The 27,049-nt window shown below is 44.6% G+C and overlaps 2 protein-coding genes across 9 annotated transcripts in view; one reads left to right on the forward strand and one right to left on the reverse strand.

Moving 5' to 3' along the window:
- obsl1b (obscurin like cytoskeletal adaptor 1b) overlaps positions 1–14,456 on the forward strand; it is a 42,486-nt gene extending 28,030 nt beyond the window's left edge. For 7 of the 8 annotated variants that reach the window (XM_086145417.1, XM_086145416.1, XM_086145422.1 and 4 more), the window contains 7 exons: positions 271–537; positions 1,986–2,252; positions 2,403–2,515; positions 3,360–3,513; positions 6,495–6,842; positions 7,915–8,181; positions 10,266–14,456. In XM_086145417.1, the coding sequence (XP_086001543.1) occupies positions 271–537; positions 1,986–2,252; positions 2,403–2,515; positions 3,360–3,513; positions 6,495–6,842; positions 7,915–8,181; positions 10,266–10,540 (1,691 nt within the window). In that variant the 3' untranslated portion in view covers positions 10,541–14,456. The remainder of the gene's footprint in view (positions 1–270; positions 538–1,985; positions 2,253–2,402; positions 2,516–3,359; positions 3,514–6,494; positions 6,843–7,914; positions 8,182–10,265) is intronic. The other variant, XM_086145420.1, reaches the window with a different exon arrangement.
- Positions 14,457–15,304: 848 nt separating this feature from the next.
- On the reverse strand, positions 15,305–26,822 carry ctdsp1 (CTD (carboxy-terminal domain, RNA polymerase II, polypeptide A) small phosphatase 1). Its single transcript, XM_086145425.1, has 6 exons — positions 24,323–26,822; positions 22,537–22,629; positions 18,676–18,732; positions 17,995–18,087; positions 16,144–16,329; positions 15,305–16,050 (listed from the first exon to the last, which is right to left on the reverse strand). Exons 1-6 carry the CDS (start codon positions 26,690–26,692, stop codon positions 15,922–15,924), a joined length of 2,928 nt encoding a protein of 975 aa, XP_086001551.1. The 5' UTR covers positions 26,693–26,822; the 3' UTR covers positions 15,305–15,921.
- Between the last annotated feature and the right edge of the window lie 227 nt (positions 26,823–27,049).

Below are 27,049 nucleotides of genomic sequence, written 5' to 3' on the forward strand. Positions count from 1 at the left end.
ATCGCCCGACCTCTCTCTCCCGTGAGGCCTGAACGCCATGCGAAAAAAAAAATGGCAGCTTCCTCCTCCTCCTTGTTAAGATCTCTGGGGTAACTGACAGAGACAAGTGGAGTGCTTTCTGCTTCCTGTCATCGCCGGAGACATTGCTGATTTTCTCCGGTCTGTATTGCATTTCAGCCTGTCCGGGGAGGGGGGCGGGGCTTCGGACCAGACCCCGCTCGCACTATCTGGTCATCCCCCCCACCGCCCTCCCCTCTGTTTCGTTTTTAGAACAACAGGTGCTGTTCACCAAGAAAATGGCGCCGCTGGTGGCCGAGGAGCACGGCGAAGCCACGCTGGAGGCGGAGGTGAGCCTGGACGGCGGCGAGGTGTGCTGGATGAGGCAGGGCGTGCTGATCCACCCGGGGCCGAAGTACACCCTGCGGCGCAAAGGCTGCAGACACAGCCTCACCGTGCACGACCTGGCCGTGTCCGACCGCGGCACCTACAGCTGTGAAACGCTGCACGACCGCACGCAGGCCCAGCTCGCCGTGGAACGTGAGTGCGCACGTGTTTGTCGCTATGTGCCGCTGTTGTTTGTTTTGCACCGTTGCCCCCCGAGCTCCAGAGGGCAATTAACTGAGTAAGAGAAATCCGATGTGAGCGGGTGATTCGGCGGGGGGGGGCGGGTGTCGTACGGGGAGTGTGACGGCAGCCGACAGGTGAATGGCGCCACAGCGCGAGCGCGCCTTTGGGATCATGGTTTCTGTATTAGCGTGGGGATCAATGGGGCCTTTGGCGGTTTTGGGCGCACGCGTCAAAGGCAAACTGGATCGCAGGTTTGACGAGCAGCCGCACTATAAATAACAAGGTCCTCGGCCGGCGCCGCCTTTCAGGACCGGCGGCGGGACTTGTTTTTATTAATTTCTGTTTTTCATTTTTTAAAAAGTGGACGACTGTTGTACTCGCTGATTGCGCTTCTGCGGGGTCATGATCCCGGGCCTCTCCGGCTGCCAGCACCTCCCATGAATTTGGATCTCCTGTCATTTTCTTCTAAATTTACCCCCCTCACTCTTTCACCCTCAGCCCTTCACCCGTCCTTCAAAACTAAGGTGGTTGTCATCGCGCCTCCAAAATAAACACCCTCTCTTTTTGTTCTCGGAGGGCCCGTCTGCATTTGAAGAAATGAAAAATGTTGGCAGTTTCGAAGTGGGATTTGGCATAAAGCTCCAACACGCTCACACACATACACACACACATACACACACACACACAGATGTCTAAAGCGTCAAACGCCGCAAACATGTCTTTTTATGGAGCTTCAAATGTTGCATTCGACTCTATTGTTGACATTTTTTGCTAGTTAGCTTGGAGCTACCTAGAGATATAAGCCATTCCATTAGCCGCCTTTTCATCCTTGTAAGCATGGAGCTACCACAAAAATATTAGCTATTTCGCGAGCCAACTATTCGTGCTAGTTCACTTGGAGCTACCAAAGATATATTAGCCATTTTGCTAGCCACCTTTTCGTGCTAGTTATCTGGGAACTACCAAACAGACCAGCCAATTCGCTTGCCACTTTTTCATGCCACTTAGCTCACAGCTGCCAAAGAGCCATTTTGCTAGCCCCCTTTTCCAACGTCAGAGAAAAAACAGTCAGCTACATTGTCAAAAAACTGCTACTAGCATGACGTTAGCAATGGCACTGTGTTCAAAAATGAAGTAACATGATGCTGACATTGGCGGTTTTGGAGGTGGGGTTTAACCTGGATTAGGTCATCTGTCAATCACAGAGCCACATTTAAAGACGTCCAAGCATTCGCCCTCTTATCCACACATGCAGACAATGTCGAGTCCTCAATGAACCTGCAGAAAGTGTTTAGGCTGTGGGCTCGTAGAGAACCCAGGCAGGAGAACACGTTCTACTTGTTTCCACGCAAACATACGTGCTGTTCTCAAACTACTCCTGGTACCTCTGAGCATCATCTAGTACCTTCTACCTGCAGCTCGGAAGGTCACCATCAGAAAGGGTCTGACAGACCAGGAGACCACGGAACGGGAGACGGCCTCCTTGGAGGTGGAGCTCTCCCACGAGGACGTCCGCGGAGCGTGGCGGAGGAATGGCGTCCCACTCCGTCCCTCCACCCACTTCCGGACCAGCGCCAAGGGGCGGGTCCATGGCCTGACCATCTGCAACCTGACGTTGGACGACACTGCCACCTTCATGTTCTGCGCCGAGAACGTCAAAACCTCGGCGCGGCTGGTTGTCAAGGGTGCGCTGATGGATGCACACACACACACACCAAGCTCAGAACCGCCACTGCAGACTAATCTATGGATCAGGCACCTTCATGCTTCTGACATCATGAGTGTCTGCAGGATGCTGTTCCAATCACCTCAAGACCTTCCCTCTTCTCCTCCAGAGCCGCCGGTGACCATGTTCCGGAAGCTGGAGGACCAGCGGTTCCCCGAGGGCGCGGTGATCTCCGTGGAGTGTGAGCTCTCGCGGCACAACGTGGACGTCAGGTGGCTGAAGGCAAGTGAATGTGGAATGAATGGATGTTATAGAGGAGCCACTAGCTAGCTTACACTAGCCGTATATCAGGAGGCTCGTGGAGAAGCTATCATCTCAGACGGGTCTTCAGACGACTTTTAAGACACAGACTGAGAATCTTACATTTTATAATCTTACATCAATTTTTTTTCCCACCATGTAATATTTCCAAGGTATCTGTAGAGCCTTTGCTATTTTAGTCTGTCACTTCTCCTTCTCCGCTCTCTCATGATACCTTGGAGAGTTGACATTATCCGGTCGTCCTTCTGGACGTCCTTCTGCGTTCCTGTTCATCCAGACCGCTGACAAATACCGTCTCTGTTGTTGATACCGCTCTGGGCATCGTTTGGCTACCGGGTATCCTGTTTCCGGTTTTGTCGGTGTATCTTTTGGTCGCTGATTGAGGACAGAGACAAAGGTCATAAAACAGCTTCACTCCATCAATAATTAGAGTTTAGACATAAAGTGTATCAAAGTTAGCTAAGGAAAGAGCACCAAATGAAAAACTCCATCGCCTTTGTCTGAACTTCGAGGTAAATACACTTAATAAAACCACTGTATTTCCCTACATTGCCATTTATTAAATGCTATTATTTTAGAATACATTATTTGCGATTTATAAAGTAGATTTTCGTCGTTCTGGAGGGGATAAATGGCATTTCGCTTATTTCAACAGGTTAAATGTCATTTGATGAACGTTAAACTTGAGTTACGAGCTCAACTGCAGAGGCGATCAAAACCTCGAGTCAAGCCGTGATTGCACGTCATCATCGATAAATCGGTCATAATTGAACAAATCGGTCAATTCAGTCGGTTCTCTCCCCAGGATGGTGTGGAGGTGAGGCCCGGGAAGGACCTCCGGGTTTATGCCATGGGACGCAAGCGATTCCTCCAGGTCATGAAGTGCCAGGTGGCCGATTCTGGCACGTACGTTTGTGACGCCGGCGATGTGGCTACTTCCTGTGTCGTGGAAGTTTATGGTAAGCATTGCAGTCCTTCATCCAGGTTTACTGTAACTTCTGAAGTTACTGCACCCAAGAGTATTTATAAAATATTGTACACGTTATACTCTTGAGGCGGCAACATGCAGTCAGGGGAGGCAGGAGAGGCCGTGCCTCACTTTCCAATCTTGGAAAGAAAAAAATGTCAAATGAAAAAAAGAATTAAATGGTTAGATTTAGCAGGTATCTTACATTTAACTTCACCAGTTTTACATTTTTTTTTAATTCAAAATGGCTGGATTTTTGTATTTACTGTTCAAATACTGAGAAGAGACCACTAACTAATGAGCTTCAACGTATATTGTGCTATGACGGCTGACTGCTGGCATGCTCTGCACTAAGACCGTATTTCTGTCTCTCTGTATGTCACTATTGAAATGTTCAAACACTTTTCCTGTATGAACTAAATTCCCAATTTGTCAACAACTGTATGTGTGTCACTAGTTTCTTATGCTGAGTGATCATAAAATGGCTGCAAAGAGCCACTAAGTGAGGCACGCAGTTCTCCTGCCTCATGGTAGGGGGCGCTCATGATTCCATTATTTCTTCTTGCGAAGTCACTGCCTTCAGGGTATTTTTTAACATAAATACTGGACTTGCTATAGTTTTTTTATGTAAATTTTGAAATTGTTATTTTAATGATACACGGTGAAGGTTTACTCTAATTACTTGATCACAATGGGTTGTTTTATGTAACTATAACAGTTTACCGTAATTACTGTAGTTATTGCATCCTAGAGTTTTAGGTACATATTGTATTTATTACACCCTTGAGTTTTTTTTCAACCGTAAATACTGGACTTGCTATAGTTTTACCTTAACTATTTTAACATAACTTGAATTTTACTATAGCTCAGAGTTTACTGCAAGTACTGTAGTTTTTGCTACCCAGAGTTTTATGGTAGATTTAATTTGTCTTTTAGACATTAAAGTTACTGTAAGTACTGCGATAATTACATCCCAAATATTTCTTTGTAAATATCACTGCTACCAGAAATTGAATTTACTATAACTGAATGCAATTACAGTAATTGTGTCACTATGTTTTATGCTGCAAATTGCAATCCTTGAGATTTACCAGAAATAGTGTGATTATTCCACCCAGCGGTTTAATATTTAAAAAAAAAAAAGGCCATCACACCTAGAAGATTATCGTGAATGCTGGGTTCATGACAACCTTGAGTTTTATATAAATACTCCAATCATGACATCCTTAATGTAACCTTAAACAATCTTGTTATTGCACCCTGACATTTTATGGTGAATTATCATAATTACTTTATTATTACGCCATGAAGGTTTAGAGAAACATTGCAATCATTGCGCCCACAAGGGTTTCCATAAATATTGTAATTATTCCTCACGTTTTAATGATCACAAACTTAGAATTATTCATCAAATAATTGTGCAAACCAACGAAAAAAGATTAGCTGCAGCTGCTAAATGTCTATTTTTGTTGATGTTGTTTCTGACTTTTCTTGAGATGATTTCTTCCAGGGTTTCTCGGCAGTGGTCTCCCTCATCGCTGACCAGTTTTAGTTCACATGTTTCTTTTTCACCATTTCACCATTGCAAAATCGAGGGGTGGGGAGGAAAAAAAGAAAAGACAATAGAAAAAAAGACAAAAGAACGCGTATAAATATTAAGACTAAAAATGATTGATAATGCGATACCTTCCAGGAGGCTGTGTGTTGGGGTGTCTTTCGTGACTAAAACATCTTTGTAATCAGTTTGTAATCCAATCTTAATCAACCATCAAAATGCACGCACACATTTTGGATCTGATCCGCCATTTTTCCGATATCTGGCATTCGTGGGGGGACAGGTCGACCGGGGACACACAAACACACACACACACACACACACACACACACACACTCTGGCACCCCTTTAAATTTTTCCAAACTGCAGTGAAATGCTGCGTGAAACGTAGCAACCACAGCCACCCTCCCTCCCCCCACACACACACACACACATATGTATATACTACTATATATATATAATAATCGAGCAATAATGTTGAGATCAATAGCAATAATTATCTTTTTTTTTAATCAGATGGCCCAATACTGCAGAGATTGATCATTGGTCAATAAGAATGATCAATAACATTTTGATAACATCCATGGTTACCTTTCCTTGCCAGCAGGGGACGACAATGTGCAAAAACCGCTGCTGTGGATTGATGCAATCACTCTTGTAATACCGAGTGTCGCATCACCTAGCACAGCAACACAGAGATCAATAATCAATCAATATTTTCAAGATAAATAACAATGATCATTATTTTAAATAATATGAATGACATCCATGATTACGTCATCTGGCCAGCTGGGGCGATTGATAGCAACGGGCGTTACCGTGGAAAGACTAAAACCCGTCATCCATCCCATAATACTGAGGGCTGTATAACAAGGCACAATAACACAGGGATCAAAAATCAATCAATAATATTGAATAAAAATTATCAGAAATTTAATAGTATGTATGACATCCGGCTTTACCTTTTCGGACCATCAGGGGGCGACAATGTGCGAAGAGCATCAATGTTGAAATAATTCCATCCATCCCATAATACCGAGTGCCATACTACAAGGCATCATAACATATGGAAATCAATAATCAATCAATATTATCGTATAAAAAACAAAAAATTGGAAGTATGTATGGCCAGCACGGGGCGCCAGGTTGTACATAGCGGTACTGTGGAAATGACTAAATATGCCATCCATCCCATAAAACCAAGGATGAAGAATGAATGAAAAATAAAGATTCTTATTTTACGTCAAATTAAAATTTGACAATAATTACCCTTGAAATTGAGAGTGAGTTACCTTAAAAAAAAGGATCTCAAGTCAAATTTAAATGATCTGAGACAATGGGGTTTGGTGTTCGTCGTCCCCTTGCTGGCCAGTGACGGAGCTGCAGGCTCTGAACCCCATCCTGGTCGCTGTGTGCAGAGCGCGAGCTGCTGGTGCTTCAGGGCCTGCAGGACGTGTCCATCCTGGAGGACCAGAACGCCGTGTTCGTGTGCGAGGTGTCGGTGGAGGACGTCGCTGGCGAGTGGTTCAGGGACGGCGAGCGGATCCAGCCCACCAGCACCGTCAAGATCCGGCAGGAAGGTCAGCCCTCCAAAAAGGATCTACATGTGTTTTTGTGGCATTGTCTTGTTTCTCCGACGGCATTGCGTCCTGGTTTTTCAGGGAATAAACACTTCCTGCTGATGTGCAACGTCCGACCCGAGGACTCCGGGGAGATCCGCTTCGCCGCCCGGCACGTCCAGTCCGTCGCCCGCTTGGAAGTAGAAGGTATTTTTTTTATTTTTCTTCCCGGGTTCAAAATGACCGCCTGTTTTCAGAATCTCTGTCCAATTGTGCTCTCTAGTGGCCAAAAAGGGAACTAACATTATCAAACTTCAACATGTTCCTGCTTTGATTCTCCGCTATCTTCCACACCATCTTTTGACCTCTGACCTCTGACCCCTGACCCTCTGGTTGTCATGAGTGAGCTGGTTGACAGTCAGAGACAATTAAAAGCAGCAGCAGTCATGGAACAACAATGATACTACTGATAAATTAAATGTAAATTTGACAATAAATATTTTTCTATTTTCATTGTCCATTTCATATTATCATAATTAATCTTTTTACGTAGTTTATTTTACCTTAATTCAAAATTCGGATTTTATCAAATTATCATTTTATTATTTTGTTATTGTCTGCGGCATTCTAATTATAATTGTATCTTATTTATTTTGATATTTAATTGAACTTAATTTAACATTTTAAATGGAATTATCTAATCAGATTTTTAATCAAATCCAAACATATTTTATTTCAACTTGATTTAACATTTTAATTTTATTTATTAAATTATCGTTTTCCTTTAAATTAGTACAGCATTCTAATTTAATTTAATCTTTTCTTTTTAATGTTGATATGTAACTGAATTTTATGTAATTTAAAATTTAGATGTCACATATTATTTTAATTCAAATCTAAATTTATTTAATTCTATTTTAACTTAATTTGAAATTTAAATATTATCTGATCAAACAATCTGTTGTTTCCTTTTTATGTTCTTGCAATATACAAATCTTAATTTATTTTAATGATATTTAATTGAACTTAAAATTTTAAATGTAATAATTTGAAATTTTAAATGCAATATATTGATGTCATTTGAATTTTAAATTTATTGAGATGTATTTCATTTTGACTTGATAATTCGAATTTCATTTAATCAAATTATCTCTTGATTTTTTTTTTTTTAATTTTATTTTTGTAACCGGTAGCTCTTAAGTTGGGCTTCGAACGACATCTTACTTTGAGAAATTGTTAAAAGGTACTGAATAAAAAGATTTCCCGCCTCCGGCCGCAGAGGTTCCCGTCAGCATCGTGCGGCCCCTGCAGGACCAGACGGTGCTGGAGCGAAGCCGGGTGTTGCTGGACTGCACCGTGTCCAACCCGCGCTGCAGCATCCGCTGGTACAAGGGCTGCAGCGTGGTGCTGCCCTCCGAGCGCTTCGAGATCTCCAGCGAGGGCTGCCACCGCAAGCTGATCATCCAGCAGGTGGCGCTGCGCGACGAGGGCACCTACAGCATGCAGGTGGGGGAGTTCACCTGCTCCGCCCGGCTGACGGTGGAGGGTGAGTCCTGCAGAACACCGCCACAATGGAAACCCAATGAGAGGAGAGCGGTTGGCAGCGGCTACAAGTGGTTAGCAGCGATTAGCAGTGGCTATTAGCAGCTAGAAGCGGTTACGAGTGGTTAGCAGTGGTGCGCAGCGGTTAGCGGCGGTTACGAGTGGTTAGCAGCAGCTAGCAGCAGTTGGAAACGGTTACGATTGGTTGACAGTGGTTAACAGTAGTTACCAGTGGTTACAACTGGTTACGAGTGGTTAGCACCAGTTAATGAGGGTGAGTCCTGCAGAACACCGCCGGCACAAAACACACACAATGGAAACCCAATGAGAGGAGAGCGGTTGGCAGCGGCTACAAGTGGTTAGCAGCGATTAGCAGTGGCTATTAGCAGCTAGAAGCGGTTACGAGTGGTTAGCAGTGGTGCGCAGCGGTTAGCAGCTGTTACGAAAGGTTAGCAGCCGTTAGCAGTGATTAGCAGCAGTTAGCAGTAGCTAGCAGCAGTTGGAAGTGGTTACAAAAGGTTAACAGTAGTTACCAGTGGTTAGATGAGATGAGATGATGAGATGAGATGAGAACAACTTTATTAATCCCGAAGGAAATTGTTGTGCCAGAGTTTCAAGTAAAAAACATAACAGTAATAGATAATAGTAGAAAGGAGGAAGAATAAGAAATATAATGAAATATGAATTGTCTTAACTGTTAGCTGTAACTACAAAGATTGAAGATTCCCTGTGGCTGAGGGAAGAGGAATTAAAAAGTCTGATAGCCTCAGGTAGGAAAGACCTCCTGTGGCGTGGTTACAACTGGTTACAATTGGTTAGCAGCAGTTAGTTGTGGTAGGCAGTGGTTAGCAGTGATTAGTAGCAGTTTACAATGGTTAGCAGTTAGCAGTTAGCAAAAGGATAGGGATGGAGATCAGCAGCAGCAAGAGGACAGAATACATGTGTGTGAATGAGAGGAACCCAAGAGGAACGGTGAGGCTGCAGGGGGTGGAGATGAAGATGGTGGAGGGTTTCAAGTACCGAGGGGTCAACAGTCCAGAGCCATGGAGAGGGTGGAGAGGAGATGAAGAAACCGTTTCAAGCAGGTTGGAATGAGTGGAGAAAAGTGTCGGGGGTGATAGAGGAGGATCAGCAAGATGGAAAGGAAAGGTGGAGAAGACAGCGGTGAGATCAGCGATGATGTTTGCTTTGGAGACAGTGGAACTGAAGAGAAGACGGAAGCAGAGCTGGTGGTCGTAGAGATGAAGGTGTTGAGGTTCTCTGGGGGTGACGAGGATGGATAAGATGAGGAATATAGCTGTATAATAACTGTATTGGTAGACAGATGCTGGAAATGAAGCTGCCAGACAGGAGTTCTAGAGGAAGACCAAAGAGAAGATTTATGAACGTAGTGAGAGATGATATCAAGGTGGTTGGTGTGAGAGAGGAGGATACAGAGACTAGGGTTCGACGGAGAGGGTTAATTGGCAAGAAGAGGAAGAAAAAAATAGAAAATGAAGCTCATGTTTGAGTAGAAAAGTGTAAAAAAAAATGTTTGCAGTTTATGAATCTAACTTGGTAATTTTAATTTTAAGTTAAATTAGCAGAAAATTTGCAGAAACATTAGCATAGATGTACAAAAGAATCATTAGCAGTAAATTGGCAGGATATAAGCAAACATGTTTGCTGGCTATTCATATTAATTTATTTCATTTTAATTTAATTTAGCAGGAAAAATAGCAGAAAAGTATGCAAATGGTTGCATGTTATTTATCAAATTTATTACATTTTAATTTCAATGAGCAGAAAAGTAAAAAAAAAGGTTGCTCATTTGTTACCTTTTAATTTTAACTGGCAGAAGAACGAGCAGAAAAGTGTAAATAATAGTGAAAAAAAAATGCAAATTATTCATGCAATTCAATATATTTCGAGTCCAATTTTAATTAGAGGAAAGATGTTAAAAAAAGGGGGAAAAAAAAGGGTTTTAACGGTATCAAATCATTTGAAAATATTAAATTTCCTTTCTGGAAAGTCGGCTGCAAGTACTCCACCCCGCCGCTAGATGACCGTCCTGACCGAGCATCTCTTACCCCTCCTGTCCCCGCACAGCCCAGTCGCTGACGGTGGTGCGGGAGCTGCGGGACGAGGCGGTGGAGTCGCTTCAGGACGCCTGCTTCGAGTGCGAGCTGTCCGCGGCGGTTGCGGAGGCCTCGGTATGGAGCCTGTGCGGGGCCCCGCTGGAGCCCGGGCCCCAGGTGTGCGTGGAGAGGACCGGCGCCGTCCACCGGCTCACCCTCCGGGCCACCACTGCGGACATGACCGGGGAGGTGGAGTTCACCTGCGGGGGGGCCCGCAGCACGGCCCGGCTGGAGGTCCGGAAGTAAACACACCCACTGCGCATGCGTGGCTGAGGAACCCGGAAGCGCATACGGATCCTTCGTGTGGAGGAAGGGGTATTTTTAAATTTGAACAACAACTAAACGGTACATAAGGGCTATGTTTTTTTTGTTTTGTTCTTTTTTAGATTAAACGAACTTTAGGTTTGAGATTTAAAGTGAATTCCCAAAAGTTTTTTTTTTTTTTTTTTTTTGCAGAACTAGCTTCTGTCCTGAGATGAGTTTACCGCATTCATGTAGTCGTGTTTTTGCAAATATCAACCAGTTTTTGTCCAATTATTTTGAACTAACGTGCACGTGTTCTCTGTTTTCTCCTGCATGGGTTCTCCCGTCGTTCTCCGTGGTCCTCCTGCGGATCCCAAAAACAATCAATTGGGTCACTGAGGACTTCTGCGCAGGTGTGATTGGGAGGGTGATTGACAGTTGACCCTGAAATTGATTGATTGACATCTCATATATATATATATATAGGGGATATAAGATGAGATGTACTTTATTGATCCAAGGATTGGGAAATTATACAGCAGCAAGAAAATAAAAATAAAATCTGAAAGTATAGACAGTGTAAAAGTATTATACGCAATAGTAATATGGCAATAATATTAATATAAGCATAATATTAGTAAGCGTATTAGCATATGAAACACACAAATATTCATGCACACATTCATACATGCACACAAACACAGACACACTAAGGGGGGGGTCCAGGTTCCCTTCTCTACTGCGGGTGATTGGAAAGGAGGTTCTGTCGCTTTCTTCCGATGACAGTTGACATCTGTGAGACCTGATCGATACCGTTGACCTCAGATCAATATGTCTGTGGCCTCATCAATAACTTTGAAGTCAGATCAATATGTTTTTAGGCCAAATCAATATGTTTGAGGCCAGATCAACACATTTGAGGTCCAATCTGTTTTAGAATTAACATACTTTATTGATCCCGGAGGAAATTGATTGATCTCAGATTTTAGATAAACAGGGAAAATAAATGGAACAAATAGAAGTAGATGGATAGATTAATCAATATGTTTGAAGTTCAATTATGTTCGAGGACTTATCAATACGTTTTATGCAACTAATGTTTGAGGATTAACCATAAGGTTTGAGGTGTAATCCAGATGTTCACTTTCGACAGCAATTGATCAGTATGTTTGAAGCCCAATCAAAACATTTCAGGGCAACCAGTCCATAGGTTTGATGTCCAATAGATTGATCTAATCAATACATGTGAGATGCTGCCCCCCCCCCCGCCATCAGACTTGGTTTGATCCAGTTCAAAAGCTGGATCTGCAGAGAACCCACAGTGGTAGAACCCACAATCTCAGATATGTTCTCAGATTTTCTGGAATCCAATGGTCTCAGGTGTCCTCAGACATTCTGGTATCAAATGTTCTCAGACCTTCTCGGATTATTTCAGATATTCTCAGATGTCCTCAAATCAGAAGTTCTCGTATCAGAAGCTCCACCGATGGTCTCAGATTGTCTCAAATGTTCCTGTATCAGATGTCCTCGGATGATCATCAGGTGATGTCAGATGTTCTTAGATGTCGTCTGACATTCTCATATCCCGTCTTCTCAGATGGTCTCAGATGTGCTGGTGTCGGATGTTCTCGGATGATAATCGGATCTTCTCCGATATTCTGATAGCCCATGTTTTCAGATCTTCTCAGATGACCTCTTATCAGACAGTGTCAGATGTTTCCAGATGCTCTCATATCAATGTCCTCAGATGTTCTCCTATCAGATGGCATTGGATGTTCTCCAACGTTCTCCTGGAACAAACCCCGCTAATCTGAAGGACCTCTGAGCAGGTGACCCCCCCCCCGAAGAACCCTGAAGAACCCGAGGGGGTAGAGGGGAGGGGGTCCGACCTTGGTATGGCCCGTTGCCCTGGCAACCCACATCCGAAGTGTGAAATGGCTGTGTGGCCGTGCGTGACTTGGCGCGTTCCGGGTTCCAGGTGATAGTCACGTCCGGAGGTCGGTGGGTCAGGAGAGAAGGGAAATAGTTTTCCATCAGCTGTTTTTTTTTTTTAATTTGAATTTTATCTGACATAAAATAAAATTGGACGTAACTTTTTTGTTTTATTTGATCAATTTCTTTTATTTCTTATTCTATTTTATGATTGTATTTTATTCTGCTTGTTTTATTTTCAATCTAATTGGGATTCATTTGACTGCATCTCACTTCATTTTATTTCATTTAACTAGTTTTATTTTAAATGGCATTTCAATTCATTTTACTTCATTTTGTTTGATTTGATTTTTATTTAATTTAATTAATTTGATTTCAGATTCTATATTATTTTCCCATTTTTTAAATTTTATTTTAGGTTTGCTTCATTTTATTTCATTTGTTTTTTATTGTTTTATTTTATATGTACTTCAGGATTAAGTGTGTTTAGTTTTGTTTGATATTATTGCCCTTTTATTTAAGTTTTTTTTTTTTTAATTTAATTTCTTATTTTAATTTAATCTAATTAAGTTTTACCGTTATGCTTACCAATCACCAATTACGGTCTGAGGTCTGAACCCTCACCGCACATCCAAACAGTCCGTCACTGATAGATTTCCAATTTTTTTTATGAATAAACTTTATTTTTCATTTATTGCATCAATTTATTTCATTTCTCATTCTATCTTATTTGATTCTATTTTATTTCATTTGTTTTATTTTTAATCTAATCAGGATTAATTTGGTTTCAGCTTGCTACATTTAATTAATATACGCATTTTTTTTATTTTATTTTACAATCTTTATTTTAAATGTCATCTAAATTCATTTTATTTTCTTTTGTTTCAAATTCTATAATATTTTACTCTTTTTTTTTTTTGTTTTACTTCAGGTTTATTTAATTTGATTTCATTTTAATTTGTTTGGTTGTTATATTTTAAATTTACCTGGAATCAATTGTTTTTGGTTTTGTTTGATATTATTTCCCTTAATTTTTAATTTAATTTTATTTTTAATTTCATGGTATTTCATTGTATTTAATTGAATTTTACCATTATCCTTACCAAGCACTGCAAGTCTGCGGTCTGAAGCCTCACTGCTCGTCCTTGTAAACTTGTTTTTCATTTTATTTGATAAACTTATTTCATTTCTCATTCTATCTTATTTGATTCTATTTTATTTATCTTGTTTTGTTTTGTTTTTAATCTAATCACGATTAATTGGGTTTTAGCTAGCTTCATTTAATTTTATTCATCACCATTTTAAATTTATTATATTATATTCTCTTTCTTTACTAGTTTAAATTTAAATCTAATTTGAATTAGTTTTATTTCGTTTTGTTTTATTTTCAATTCTATTTTATTTTGCTTGTTTTTTTTTTACAGTAGTCTATTTCTTTTCATTTTATTTGAATTGTTTTGTTATTGTTTTATTTTAAACTTAATTTGAATGAATTGCTTTTTGTTTTGCTTGACATTATTTCCTTTATTTTTTTAATTTAATTTTATTTTTAATTTTACCGTGATCCTTACCAAGCACTGATTATGGTCTGAGGTCTAACCCTCACTGCTCATCCATACAGTCCATCACTGATAGATTTTTTTGTTTGTTTGTTTTTTTTTGTTGTTTTTTTTGTCAATAAACTGTTGTTGAAGAGTTTTGTTTACGTTCTGACAGAAGGCGGTTTGGAGTTTTGTCACATGACTTCATTACTGTCGTGATAAACCTTGTTTTCATGTTGTGACTTTGACAATAATTTTATAGAAAAAAAAAATAATTTCAAAAAAAGCTTCAGTCCAAATCTTGTCGGTTGTTTTGTTTTTCTGATGTAAATAACTGCGTGAACTTTTTTTGTTGTTTTTGGACTGCACCAACATGTGTGTGTGTGTGAGAGAGGGGGAGTGCGACGAATCTGTGTTGGTGCCAATAAAACACCTTATGTGAAAAAGTGGAGTTGGAGGATTTCTTGTTTATTTTTGTTAAAGCTGTTATTTGTGCTTTAGTATGATGAGGTTAGCTGTTGTAGCTGCGGAGAAGCTAATTCAACCAGCGGCAGACTGTTAGTACCGTTCCCTGAGGGCGTTTCCTAGTAATACAAGATGGCGCCACTTGGCGTTCGTTTCCTTCAAAAGATGACCAAATGGGTGTGAGTCAAGAGTGCTTCCAGCTTGTGTTTTGCTCATGCTTCTCAAACTTCTCAGTGACTTCACCAGGTTGGCTGCTGTGACCAGTCACAGGTACCAAAGACCAGAACATTCGGACAGCAGACGAACATCTCCTGGAAGTGCGTCAAGGCAGTACTGTTATACAACTCTAAGGGTAATGCTAGCTAACCCGGGAGGAGGACATTGACCGGGACATCTGATTTACGTTCGGGCTCTATTTCGGTTCCAGGTTCTCCAAACCAGAACGGAAGCTGAAGCGGTACAAGTCACCTCTGACAAGCAAAAATGGCGGAAAGACACACTTTATTGTTGCAAGAACCTCACAGTCGTTATCAGTAACTGACAAATGAGTTCTTCTGTTTTCCTGAGGTCTCCATCATTTTTGAGCAAACAGTACAAAAAAGTTAGTGTGCCCTCCTTAACGTTGTACATTTTGAAAATGAGCCTCCCGTTAGCAGACGGAGGGTCAAGCTGGCTCAGGTGCGAGTCCACTGCCAGGGCAACGGCGTCATTGACCTTTTTTGATGGCGCGGAATTGTTCTAAGCGCTACCAGGACCTGTAGATCATAGCATTTATCGACAAAGCAGCACAAGTCCTGGTGTTTTGGGAAACAAGGCAAGGAGTTCCTGGTGAAGAACAGCTGTTGTAGCATACTGCTAGCCAAATGACACAACAAAAAAAGCTCCATTCAGTAGGTCAGATGCTAACATGTCATCATGGAGATGCAGGATTGTAAGGGGAACATCACATCCTGAAAGATTATCAATCATCTGGAGGCGAAAAGCACACATTTCTTCAGAAAAGTTAGGTAATGACATAAAGTTAGCATTAGCATTGCACAACAATATAAATGATAATAAATTAAAAATAACAGGAAGTGCACTTTGAAGGCAGCAGCGAGTCTCGAACCCAAAAGGTACCAAGGGTCAACTCGAGACCGGAAGACAAGCAAAGGTGTCAATCACTCAGGAGGTGGGGCTTAGCCACGATATGCTAATGACGAAGTGCTAGCTAGCCTCCATTCGTAGAGGGTAGTAATGATAGACGACAATGTCGCTGGCACATTAGCCGCCAATCAGTCTGTAAGCGGTTCCAGTCGGTAAGGACGTCCACCAGCTTCAACCCCAAACAACTTGAAGGACGGAGTACCAGGATGTGGTCCTTGTAGCCCCCGGTCCTCGGCCTCTGTCACCCCACATTGAGGCAGCCGCCGGCCTTCATCGATCTCTCCACGCCAGCTCTGCATACTAGCTGGAAGTCCTGGGCTGCTTGAGGAGGCCGTGAACATTGTCCGCTCTGCTCAGCCTCTCGAAGAAGGGGATGAGCTCCAGCAGCTCGCAGTCCGACGCGTCATTGAACCAGGACTCCACTGCAACCTGGGGAGGGAGGGGAAAGGGGGCCGGGCTTAAGGCGTTGCGTCGGGAAAAAAAAAACTGATAAAACGGCGGAGGAGGAAATAGCGAGCGTACGGCATTGTCTGGGTGGAAGATGTAGGACGCGGGCGAGTTGTCCACAATGACCACCTTGTTGAGGTCTCTGCCCAGGCGGCTCAGGTCCTTCACATAGTTCCCCTTGTGGAACACGCAGGCCTCCCGGAAGAGGCGGCTCCGGAACGCACCAAACTTATCCAGCTGGTCCGACACAGGGTCCGCATACTGAGACACACAAAAAAAATAAAAATAAAAAAATAAAATTAATCTGTAATACTGCTTTTGGCCACTAGGTGGCACCATGTGTGGTTGTAGATCTCTATATGATATGCCATGCAGTAAATAGGTTATTTCAAAAATAATTTTCTGCTTTATAATCGAGTTGATTAGTTACCAATCCATCTGTATATTTTACAAGAATATTTAGAAGAAATATTTTATAAAATATTATCATTGTTGTATAATATTTAATACTGGGTCTCTAAATCGTTTTTTGAAAAAACTTGTGCATTAATGTTAAATAATCTGATGTCGTGCCTGATTCGTAAAAGAATTATTCCTGCAATAGACACAAGTATGCTTGTGTGTGTGTGTGTGTGTGTGTGTGTGTGTGTGTGTGTGTGTGTGTGTGTCACAAGGCCTCCAGTAATATGACTCCTTGTCACTGTGTGTGTGTCGACTTCCAGGAAACGATAAAAACTAGGGTGAGAATTCAAAACTGTTCCTCAGATTAGCAAAACCAATAAAAGGGAACAGCTTCGGTCCACTCGGAAATATTCCAACTGACACACACACACACACACACACACACACACACACACACACACACACACGCTCACACACGTGGGCTGGTGGGTCTGGTCCTGAGCTGCTCGGCTGTAAATCAGTAGACACGAGCTGCTTGTTGTGAAACGACAGCTGGCGCCTTCTCTGCCGAATCCCAACACGCCCGAGTGGACTCCAAGGGCTCAAAGGACTTCACCGACTCGAGGGACTTGAAGGGTCCCAAGGGATTCAAGGACGTTTAATAAATAAAGACGTGAAGGATGAGGCGGACTTTAAGGACGAGAAGGACATTAATGAAGTCAGGTGTATTGTCTCGTGAACAGTCTGGAAACGGGTTTCCCTGCACAATTGGTACGTGGATGTCCGCAGAGAAGCCAGAATCGAAGAACTTGAAGGACTTCCATGCCTTTTAAGACAACGAGGACTTTAATGATCAAAGGACTCGAAGGACCTCAAAGAAATTGAGAATTATTTGAAGGCCCAAAGACTTTGAAGAACCTCAAACACTTTGTAGGCTCACTTTGAGGACTTGAAGGACCTTTGAGGACTCGGATGCCTTGACAGAATCCAAGGACTTAAAAGGACCTCATGGAATTCAAGGACTTTTTGAGGGCTAGTTTAGGACTCCTAGAACTTCAAGTCAAAGAGGGTTTTTGCAGGGCTGCCTTGGAGAACTAGGGATTCCAAGAACTCTAAGGCCCTCAAGGACTTTAAGGAATCAAATTATTTAAAGGGACCTCAAGGAATTAAAGGACTTTTTGAGGACTTGAATGACGTTGAAGACTCGAAGGACTTTCAAGCCTTGAAGGCCTTTACACGCTTGTGGGTCTTGAAAGAGTTGAAGTTCTTGAAGACATTAAGACCTTCAAAGTCTTAAGAACTTGAAGGACTCTATGCCTTAAGCAACAAGGGATTCCGGGGCTTGAAGGCCTCACAAGACTCAAAGGCCTTTGACGAACCACATGCACTCCTTTCCCCAGAAACAAACCCAGTCCTTGGTCTGGTAAACAAATTTTGTTTTGGTTCCAACCAGACACATGCAGTTCCAGCTGTGAACACCAGGGGTCTGGGAGTAACACCAGGGGGCCGAAGTGACGCTCTGACCTTCGATAAACTGGCAGTGAACAGGACGCACTCGAACATCTCGCCCATCCTCTGCAGGAACTCATCCACGTGAGGCCTCTTCAGCACGTAGACCTGCAGGGATGCAAATGTTATAAGTCATGTTGTCATGCTAACATTAATTTTAACAACTAGTTCTGATCTGGGTCACACATTAAACACCTTTAGAACCCTGAATGACCTGTATGACCTGAAAGACCTTGATACCTTGACACCCGAAACCTCACATACACGAGTAACCTAATGGATCCAACCAACCTCAAAGACCTGCAGATCCACAAACCTGTCAGACATGATGGACCTGAAAGACCTGTATGTCCTGACATAACTGAAGCACCTGACTTCTATTGAGTTAGTCAAGTGTACCAAGTCACGTCTGCAGGTCAGACAGGTTCATCAGGACCATTGGGTCTATGAGGTGAGTCTAGTCTGCAGGTCCATCAGTTCCAACAGGCTCATCAGGTCCAACAGGCCTATCAGATCCACTGGATTTATGAGGTCAGTGTAGCCTGGAGGTCCAGCAGGTCCAAGAGGTCCATCAGATCAATAATTTCCAGATGACATCTTGATATAAGCATTATCCGTTTTGCTTTGCTCTTTTCTGCTTTCTGAGATGTTCCTCTGCTGCTGTACATCGGAGGAAAAAGTGCCGGAGGTTCTCACCTGGTGAACCACCTCGTCGATTTCCACCGGAATGATAAAATCTGCATTGTTCACCGGCTGTGGGTGAGAATGAGAAGGAGCTCAGATGGGAATTCATTTCAAAATACTTCATTGTTATTTTGTCAGTTTGAGCCTTTCTTTTTGAATCTTTCCCACTTTCCAAAATTCCAAATACCAACCAAGGGCATGAACCCTTTAGCGATCAACCGGATGTTCTCACAGAAGCTAAGACTATCTTTTTCAACGGCACAGTGAAACGACCGCCGGCCGTACTAAAACTTTTACGGTGCAAGTTCACAGAGTCTGGCCCTGTTTACAACCAAGAGATCTGGTGTCGACTCCCCGCCCCCCGCCTTCTGCACCCTGAGACCCGAGAAGGACCAAACGGCTCTTGGCATCCGTTGCATAATTTCACCGTGACACCCGAAAGGGATGGCCTTGACTTTTTGGCGTCCATCACTTCATCCCCCCCAACCAATACAACCATAAAAGGTTGAAAATGGATCAAAAGGGAGCTATAAAAAGTTATTTTGGGCGTCGGGGGGATGGGGCGGGATAGAGGCGGAGTCTTCTTCGCCCGCTGAATCCTGCTCTTCGGTCTCCGCAGCCTTCACATCGCTAATGGACCTGCTGGCGGGTATTCCCATCATCGATTAGTCTGTTGATCAATCATTCAGTTAACGGGTCGATAAAATGTCAGAAACGTAGGTGGCTGCCTTCTAGTTAGCTTAGCACAATGAATGGTGCTCTGTGGTAAGTGTTAGCTTGCCTCTGTTGAACCTCACCGAATGACAAAGCCATTAAAAACTACAAGAGACTCCTGGAGTAGCCTGGACCACATTCCTGCTGAGGCGCAATGATGTCACACGTTAGCGGATGATGTCATACACGGCAGCTAGACAGCTAGAAACAATGATTCGTCTGTTGACGATCTTCCCCATCAACCAATCAGCGGCAGGAGCTGCCTACTGCTAGTTAGCTTAGCACAGTGGATGGTAGTCTTTGGTAAGTGTTACCCCTGTCTGATGATGAAGAAGCAGGCGGGGGCTAAATTCCCGATGAGGCCCAATGACGTCACCTAGTGATTTCATGAGACAATGTCACACATGGTCAATATCAGGTGGACTGTTTTTTTTATTCTATTTTTTTTTATACTTTATTTATCCCCTTACTGGCAATTATTTCTCTGACTTTAACCCATCATGAATGAACCAAGATGGGTTAAATGCAAGATTTATCCTGTTGATGAGCCTACTTATCAACCAATTAGTTGTATGGTAGGTCAAATGTCCACTTGACGCAGTGAATGGTAGTCAATGGTAAGTGTTAGCCTACCTCTATTGAATTTTGCAGAAAATATAAACATGTTTCAAAACTACTAGAGACTCCTCGGTGGCTTCCTGGTGAGGGTCAGTGATGTCCGGGTGATGTAAAAAACGAAAAGAGTCACAGTGAGTCACTGCCTATTGCTGGTTAGCTTAGCACAGTGAATGGTAGTCTATGGTAAGTGTTACCGGTGATGTCACACAAGCTCAGGTAAAGGGGGGGGTTTATTTGCGATAAGTTTCTGAAAGCAAAGCAGTGGTCTTGTGTTATAGATTCTATAAAAAAAACAATTACGAAAACCAAAAAAAAAAACATGTTTTTCTGATAGGAGTTAGGGCGCGATCAGCTGAACTCCACATTTGGACTTCTTACCATCTGGTGCACATACATCAGTGTGCGCTGGATTCGCATTGTAAGTGCCTTGGATGGACGCAGGCTAACATCTATCACAGACCGCTGCTTAAACTAAGCTAACAAACTACCTCTGGCCAATGTTAATCTGGTCAATGTTAAGAGTCTTGTTAGTTTTCTGAGAGCTACGAGGGCGCGACTGGTTAGCCAGACTGTTTTTGAATGCATCACTGGATATTGAGTGTGAGGGGAAGAGAGTTATGTGCTAACTCTTTGAAAACAAGGCGGACAATAAAACCCAGCAGCCTGACACGCCTAATAAAATGTCGTTACGTAAGCACTAGCTAACAGCTTCTGGCAGCAGTTTGCATGCGTGTGTGTGTGCGTCGGGGGCAGGGACGGGAAAAAAACACTTAAATTCGATACGAACGTAAAAATAAAAAGCCTTAACATCAAATTTGTGGTTGATTTACTGCAGGCTAACTGGGAGCCCTAAGCCACCTGCCACCCTTCTTTGCAGAGGCAGCCCCCCGCCGGCGTTCAACCGACACCCAGTTCCTATGGCACGTGGCTTAAAAGTCAAAGAGCAGCAGGTTAAACAGACTAATATACGCTTAGCTTAACACCGCCTAAACATTTAGCCTCATCACGAGAAATTACCAATGAAATTACTGTGAAAGTCTGAGGCTGTTCAGTTCTGACACCGAAGAACACCACTTTCATGGTTTTAGTGCGCAGGAGGAAGACGAAGATAGCGATTGGCCGGAGTAGGACAAAGCGGGGATAGAAAATTGATGAATGGATGGACTTTTCCTTGTGTTATTTCTTATCAATTTTTTTCATCTGCCGTATTACAGTCCCTGTTCAGAAAAAAAAACATTTCCAATATGTATTTGTGGATGTTACCAGTATGTATTTAATTGAAAGTTAAAAAAAATATATTTCTATGTCAATATCTCATGGACGCCCGCAGTTTATCAACAAGTGTGGCCTGTATATGTACAAATATGTTTATTTAGTTATTTGTATCCGGTGTGGCTTATATTCAAGTGTGCTCAATAGTCTGGAACCCAAAATTCACAACAACTGAGCATTCAGCAGAAATCAAGCTGCGCAGAAGTAGACAAACAGAGAAGGAAAAAGAATTGTTAAATGAGCAAAAAAGAAAAAAATGAACCCAGGTGTATAAATGTGCCTTATCATGAACACATTGGCTCACAAACAGGGTTTTCAATCAAATTTTCAAACAAGCCTCGGTGCACGAACATACAAACGAACTTGCCGGCTTTCCGCATTACGGCGTTGTAGCGTAGCCACGGTGTTGCGTGCTACTCTGTGTTGTTTACATCATTTATCGTTGTGTTCTCCACTTGATTAAAACCTGGGTGCTCTCTTTGCGCAACATTTGTCATTCTTTCTGGTGTACATGTTCCAACAAGAGCCAGCGTGAGGGATCCTGTCTCACCGGTATTGGCTTCCCTGCGAAAGGTCCCCGGAGTACAATTTGAAAGAATTCTCTTTACTCGTGACGCCCCAAATAGCCTGGTTCCATCATATTTCAAAGATAGCCAAGGCTACTTGTGGTCCCTTGAGTCTCTCAAAGCAGAACGGGGCCCAGGGAGCTAAAGTACCAAGCTCCTCTTCTGTGGAACCATCTTGCAATTTCAATTCAGGATGCAGACTACCTCTCTGTTCAGAGACAGCCTTACTTAAAAGTTAGCACTAGGCTACCCCCTAGTTATCTTGCTGTAGGCGTAGTCCACTAATGGATATCCCATGAAACACCTTTCTCATTTCCTGCACTCACATTCCTTCATCAATGCATGGTGGTAACCCCATGTTACCACCATGCATTGCTGCTGGCGCGTAGTGTTGTTACTAGCATGAGGTTGTTAGTTCCCGTCCCTCACAACCCAAACCCTCTATCACACCCTCGCTTTCTACCCCACCCAGTCAAGGCTGAAGGCCACCCAGGCAGGTTTTCCTCATGGGGGCGAATGTTGGGTTTCTGCAGATCATCTTCAAACGTGTGGCCAAGCAGGCTCCACATGGAAAGCATCATCATACAACTGTTGTGTCATTTAAATCAAGTACAACTTGACTTGTAGTCTTGCTGCTCGGCCGTTCGGTACACTAGCGTCCACCGAGGATTCGGAAGCACCTCGGGACAAGACCGCAGCTCACCTTGAAGGAGCTGTGCACTAGAGTCTCGTCGAGGTCGATGACGACGCAGATCTTCCCGGCATCGTCGGACTCCAACTGCGGGAGCAGCGGCGCCTGGAGCCAAACACAGAACCAAAGCAGAAGTGAAGCCAGGGATGCGTGTGTGTGTGTGAGTGTGCGTCACTTCACCAGTATGTATCTTTGGACCAAATTGAGTGTGAGTACCGTCCTGATACTTGAGAAAGCGATGACACCCGGGTCTGTCGTCGCTCCCCGAGGGTGAGGGTTAACGAAGGGGGGGTGACTGGTTGGGGTACGCTTGGCTTGGCAGATGTTAATCTTTTCACTGTTTCAGGTGTTTCTTCTGGGAATTTCTCGGACTTTCCAGATGTTTCAGATGAAATGACACCACACAGACACACACACACACACACACACACACACACAGTTCTCCATTCGATCCATTTCTCTCAAGATCTCTTACTTCCTGTTGGCATCTTTGATAAGATCTTTTCTGGTTCCATCCATCTGTCTTTATCGGGTTCCGGGTGTTGGGTTTTAGAGGTGCTGATTGGTAACTTGGAGGGGACCCAAGCAGGAGAGCATGAAAGAACCAAGGTTGGAGGTCATGGAGACAAAGAACCAAGCTGAACCCTTAAATCGAACCAGGAACCTTCTTCTTGTGGAGTGACAGTGGTGACCTCTGACCCACAAAGATCCATCTAGGTACACAAATAAGTTAGCTAGAGCATGTTAGCTCCTGCATAATCCATTTCCCTCCATTTTCACTCTGCCGATGAACCTTGAAGTCCTCCAGGATGAAGTTGGATGACGTCCTCCAAGGCAAACATGGGACTTCTCTTCGGGTAAAATGGCGGCAGCCCATTTGTTTTGTTTTTGCGAACCGGCCACCAGGCTGGCTTGAAGACGATGCCCCGTCAGCACCCGGGAAGCCATCATGTCAACGGTGTTCTGCGGTCACCGTGGAGACCGAGTCACACCAGCAAGCGTTTTGACGAAAGGTCACGGGAAACCTCGGACGCCGCAGCTGCCGCGCGCGGACATGGCGTCGGCTTCAAACGTCGGCAGGGGATGTTTGTCAATGCGGTTCTGGTTCTAAAAACAAGCCAGGCGGCGTGTAATTACATGGGAGCCGATGTTTCTTTGGGGTCACATGACCCCACATGTCATGGCTGCAGACAGACGGCTTTCAGTCTGCCGCTGCCAGCAAGACAGCAACAATAATAAAATAATGATAACACTACTGATCTCTTGTATGGTGCTTTTGTCACCTTATTCCCTCATGCAAGGTGCTAGGAGGAGTAGCTGGGTGGGCAGTATCTTGACCAAGGACACTTCGGCACAAAAACAGGGGGAGGCGGAAATTGAACCATCAATCCCTCCTGTTTTCCGGCCTCAATGATTTGTTACTCATTATAGCGTTTTTTTTTTTTTTTTTTTGGTGACCATTTTCCCCGTTCAATCCTGCGATTTTGTCACGACTAAGTTAGCATGGGTGCTAACTTAGTTGGGTGACATCTGTTGGGTGACATCTCAGAAAAAGTTAGCATCGCGGACCAAATTAGCATGGTGGAAAAAGTTTGCATCACAGATGAAGTTAGCATCTCTATCAAAGTTAGCATCATGGACAAATTTAGCTTCACAGATGTATTTGAGGTATGCTGATGACGATCTTAGTCTTTATCTCATTGTTTGTTAGCATAGATGTTTCTCATCCTGCCTCCACGTTGCAGAAGCTCCTCCCAACCAATAATTTCTGATTTCTGAACACCGCGGCACGTGATACCTGCTCTATGGACGAGATGCAATACTCGCACTCGCACTCCTCCTCCTCAGCGCTGTCCTCGTCCGACTCCTCCTCGCTCCCCGCTGGCTCCCCGTCCTCCAGCCCGCCGGTGACACTGTGGATGACTCCAGGAGGCGGTTTCATTTCTATGGACATTTCTCCTGAGGCGAAGTCTTTGTACGGATCCTCCGTTGCCTCCTCGGGGTTCTCCGGTCCCTCAACACTCGCACGCTCCCCCGTTTGGCTTCTGGCAACCTGGATGTCACTCAGATCACATGATCTGACCACAGCTAATCCACCCGGAGTTTGTCCAGCAGGCGTCTGGATGCTTTTAATCTGAAGGGCATAATAGTCCTCGACACCCGGTTCACAAGTCTCGCTGTCGACCAGGCACCAATAAGGCTCCGCCTCCGAACAGGAACTGAACATTTCGGCGGCGCTGGGTTTACCGGACCGTTTTTCAGGTTCTTCCTGCTGTTGATCGGTCCCAGGGGACTTCAGGACGTCTTCGTAAGCATCGCCTTCGACAGAAATGTCCTCAGCATACGGAGGGCACATCACATCTTCTGGGCCGACGTGGATCTCAGCTCCATCACAAGGAAGGTCTGTCATTCCCTCACAGTTTGAAGATTCGGAATCCAGATGATTCTCCAGATAGAGGCCTTCAACGTCTATAAGGCCGAGGTTGTATTCTTCAAGGTCGTCCTGGGGTAAACCTGGCACCGAAGCCGCATCACAGTCTTCGGTATCCTCTTCAAACTCAAGGGACCCACTGCTTGGACCGATGTGTCCGAGGAAACCTTCCCAGGGTTCTTCGTCAGAGTACGTGTCAACTTCCTTATCGTCTCCGTCGGGGTCGGTGTTCTTCACCGAGTCTGCTTGCTGCCTTCCCAGGAAACCTTCCCAGGGTTCTTCATCAGAGTACGTGTCGACTTCCTTATCGTCTCCATCGGGGTCGGTGTTCTTCACCGGTTCTGCTTGCTGCCTCTCAAAATAGAGGCATTCGTGGATATCGCCCCCGTCGAAGCAGGAGACGTAGTGCTGCCTTTGCAAGAAAGCGTGACCATGATAGTCGCCACGGTCGAAGAAATCAAAGTAGTCCTCGATAGCGACGTTGATGGTTGGGGATTCCTTGAGGTCGACCGGGCTTGCCTCCAGCCTGGTCCCCACAAGGTCCTCCTCATCCTCGAAAGACTCCCACTGGGTCTGATCATCGCTGAAGTCCTCCTGGGCCCCTTCCTCCCACTCCCCCGACAAGTCGGAGAAGAGGTCGGAGGGTATGCTGTCCTCGGCGCAGGTCTTAAAGGACTTGGTTTCGATCGAGGAGCAGTCCGAGGAGCCATCCTCCTCGCTGTCGTAGGTCTTGTCGGTACCATTTTGTCCCAACGCGGTGGCCGGCGGAGCTCCCACATGGTCTGGGGTTGTGTTGGAGTCCAATGTGGCAGGCTGCTCTTCGTCCAGGTGCCATTGTTCCTGGCACTCACCTACGAAGGAAACGTGTTCGTCAACGTGTTCATCAAAGTACACCTTCATGGGTAACCGGTAATTTGTATCTTCAGAAAAATTGCAGGACTCCTCATCACTAGCTTCCACTTCATCATGCTGTGTGTCCTCTGAGCACTCTTCCTCATCTTCACATGCACACCACAGCTGACTTTGGTTTTCCCCGTAAAGCTGCGGTTCACCGTCGGACCAACCCGCCGCCACATCGGCGATGTCAAATTTCTCGGAGTCCTCAGTTGACGAGTCCGGCTCCGAGTCGGGATCCGGATCTGTATCCAGGTCTGGCTCAGAGTCCGGCCGTAACAAGAGGCCGTCTTCGGGTTCCGGGAGCTGCTCGGTCGATTCAAACTGACAGGATGTGTCACAGCTGAGCTCCCAACCGTCTGCCCAAGGGTCGGTGGACTCGGGCGGATAAGGAGTGGCCTCGTGTCGCAGGAATGAATGGAGGTCTTCCGCGATGCAGCATTCATAGGTACGATTAGCGTGTAGCTCAGAGGACTCGCAAAGCTTACATCTCAGGCATCGGTCGGATGGTTGCCCCGACCTCAGCGGCTTATCAAGGCTGTCGTTGGATCCGAAAACCTCATCCGGCAAGTATGTCCCGAAACTCTCGTGGCGTAAGTGGCCACGCATGTCTTCCCCACCATCTAGCCGCTCAGGAAAAAGCAGGGGGGGGTCCGTGTCGCGGCTGTCAGCAGCCGGCTCAGGCAATTCCACAAGGACCTCCGTGTCGAGTTCAACGCTTACCCTGGGCGGGACACTTAAGACCGCGGCCGGGTTTAATTTAGGAAGCTGACACGGCTCCGCTTCTTCGGCACACGGCGCTCCTTCCCCGGAGACTTCGGGCTGCCCGACCTCCAAATGCATTGGGGTCGGTGTCGGGTGGAGGGCTTGGTGTTCGGAGTCTGACTCTAGGTCTCCATGCACTGGCTCCCGCTGGGTTGCAGGTGAAAGTGTGGTGTCCTTGCTTGTTGACACAGATGGTGGTGTTTGTGCTGTCTGGAGGGCTGGGGGGCGGCTGTCAAAGGCAGCGGGGGGGCGGCGTGCACTTTGACACGACGAGTTGTTACAACCAAAACCGAGACTACCGCTTGGCTCCGCCTCCCCCTCCGGCCCCCCTCCTGCGCAGACCGAGCTGTTTATTTTTGGGGGCCTGGAGAGACGGGACGAATAGCTCCCCGAGTATCGAGTCTCGATAAAAAGGCTGAACTCAGGCGTAAATCT

This window comes from Fistularia commersonii, chromosome 4 (genome assembly GCF_037954325.1).
Source record: "Fistularia commersonii isolate RoL2024-O1a breed Wild chromosome 4, RoL_Fcom_v1.0, whole genome shotgun sequence".
NCBI classification, from domain to species: domain Eukaryota; kingdom Metazoa; phylum Chordata; class Actinopteri; order Syngnathiformes; family Fistulariidae; genus Fistularia; species Fistularia commersonii.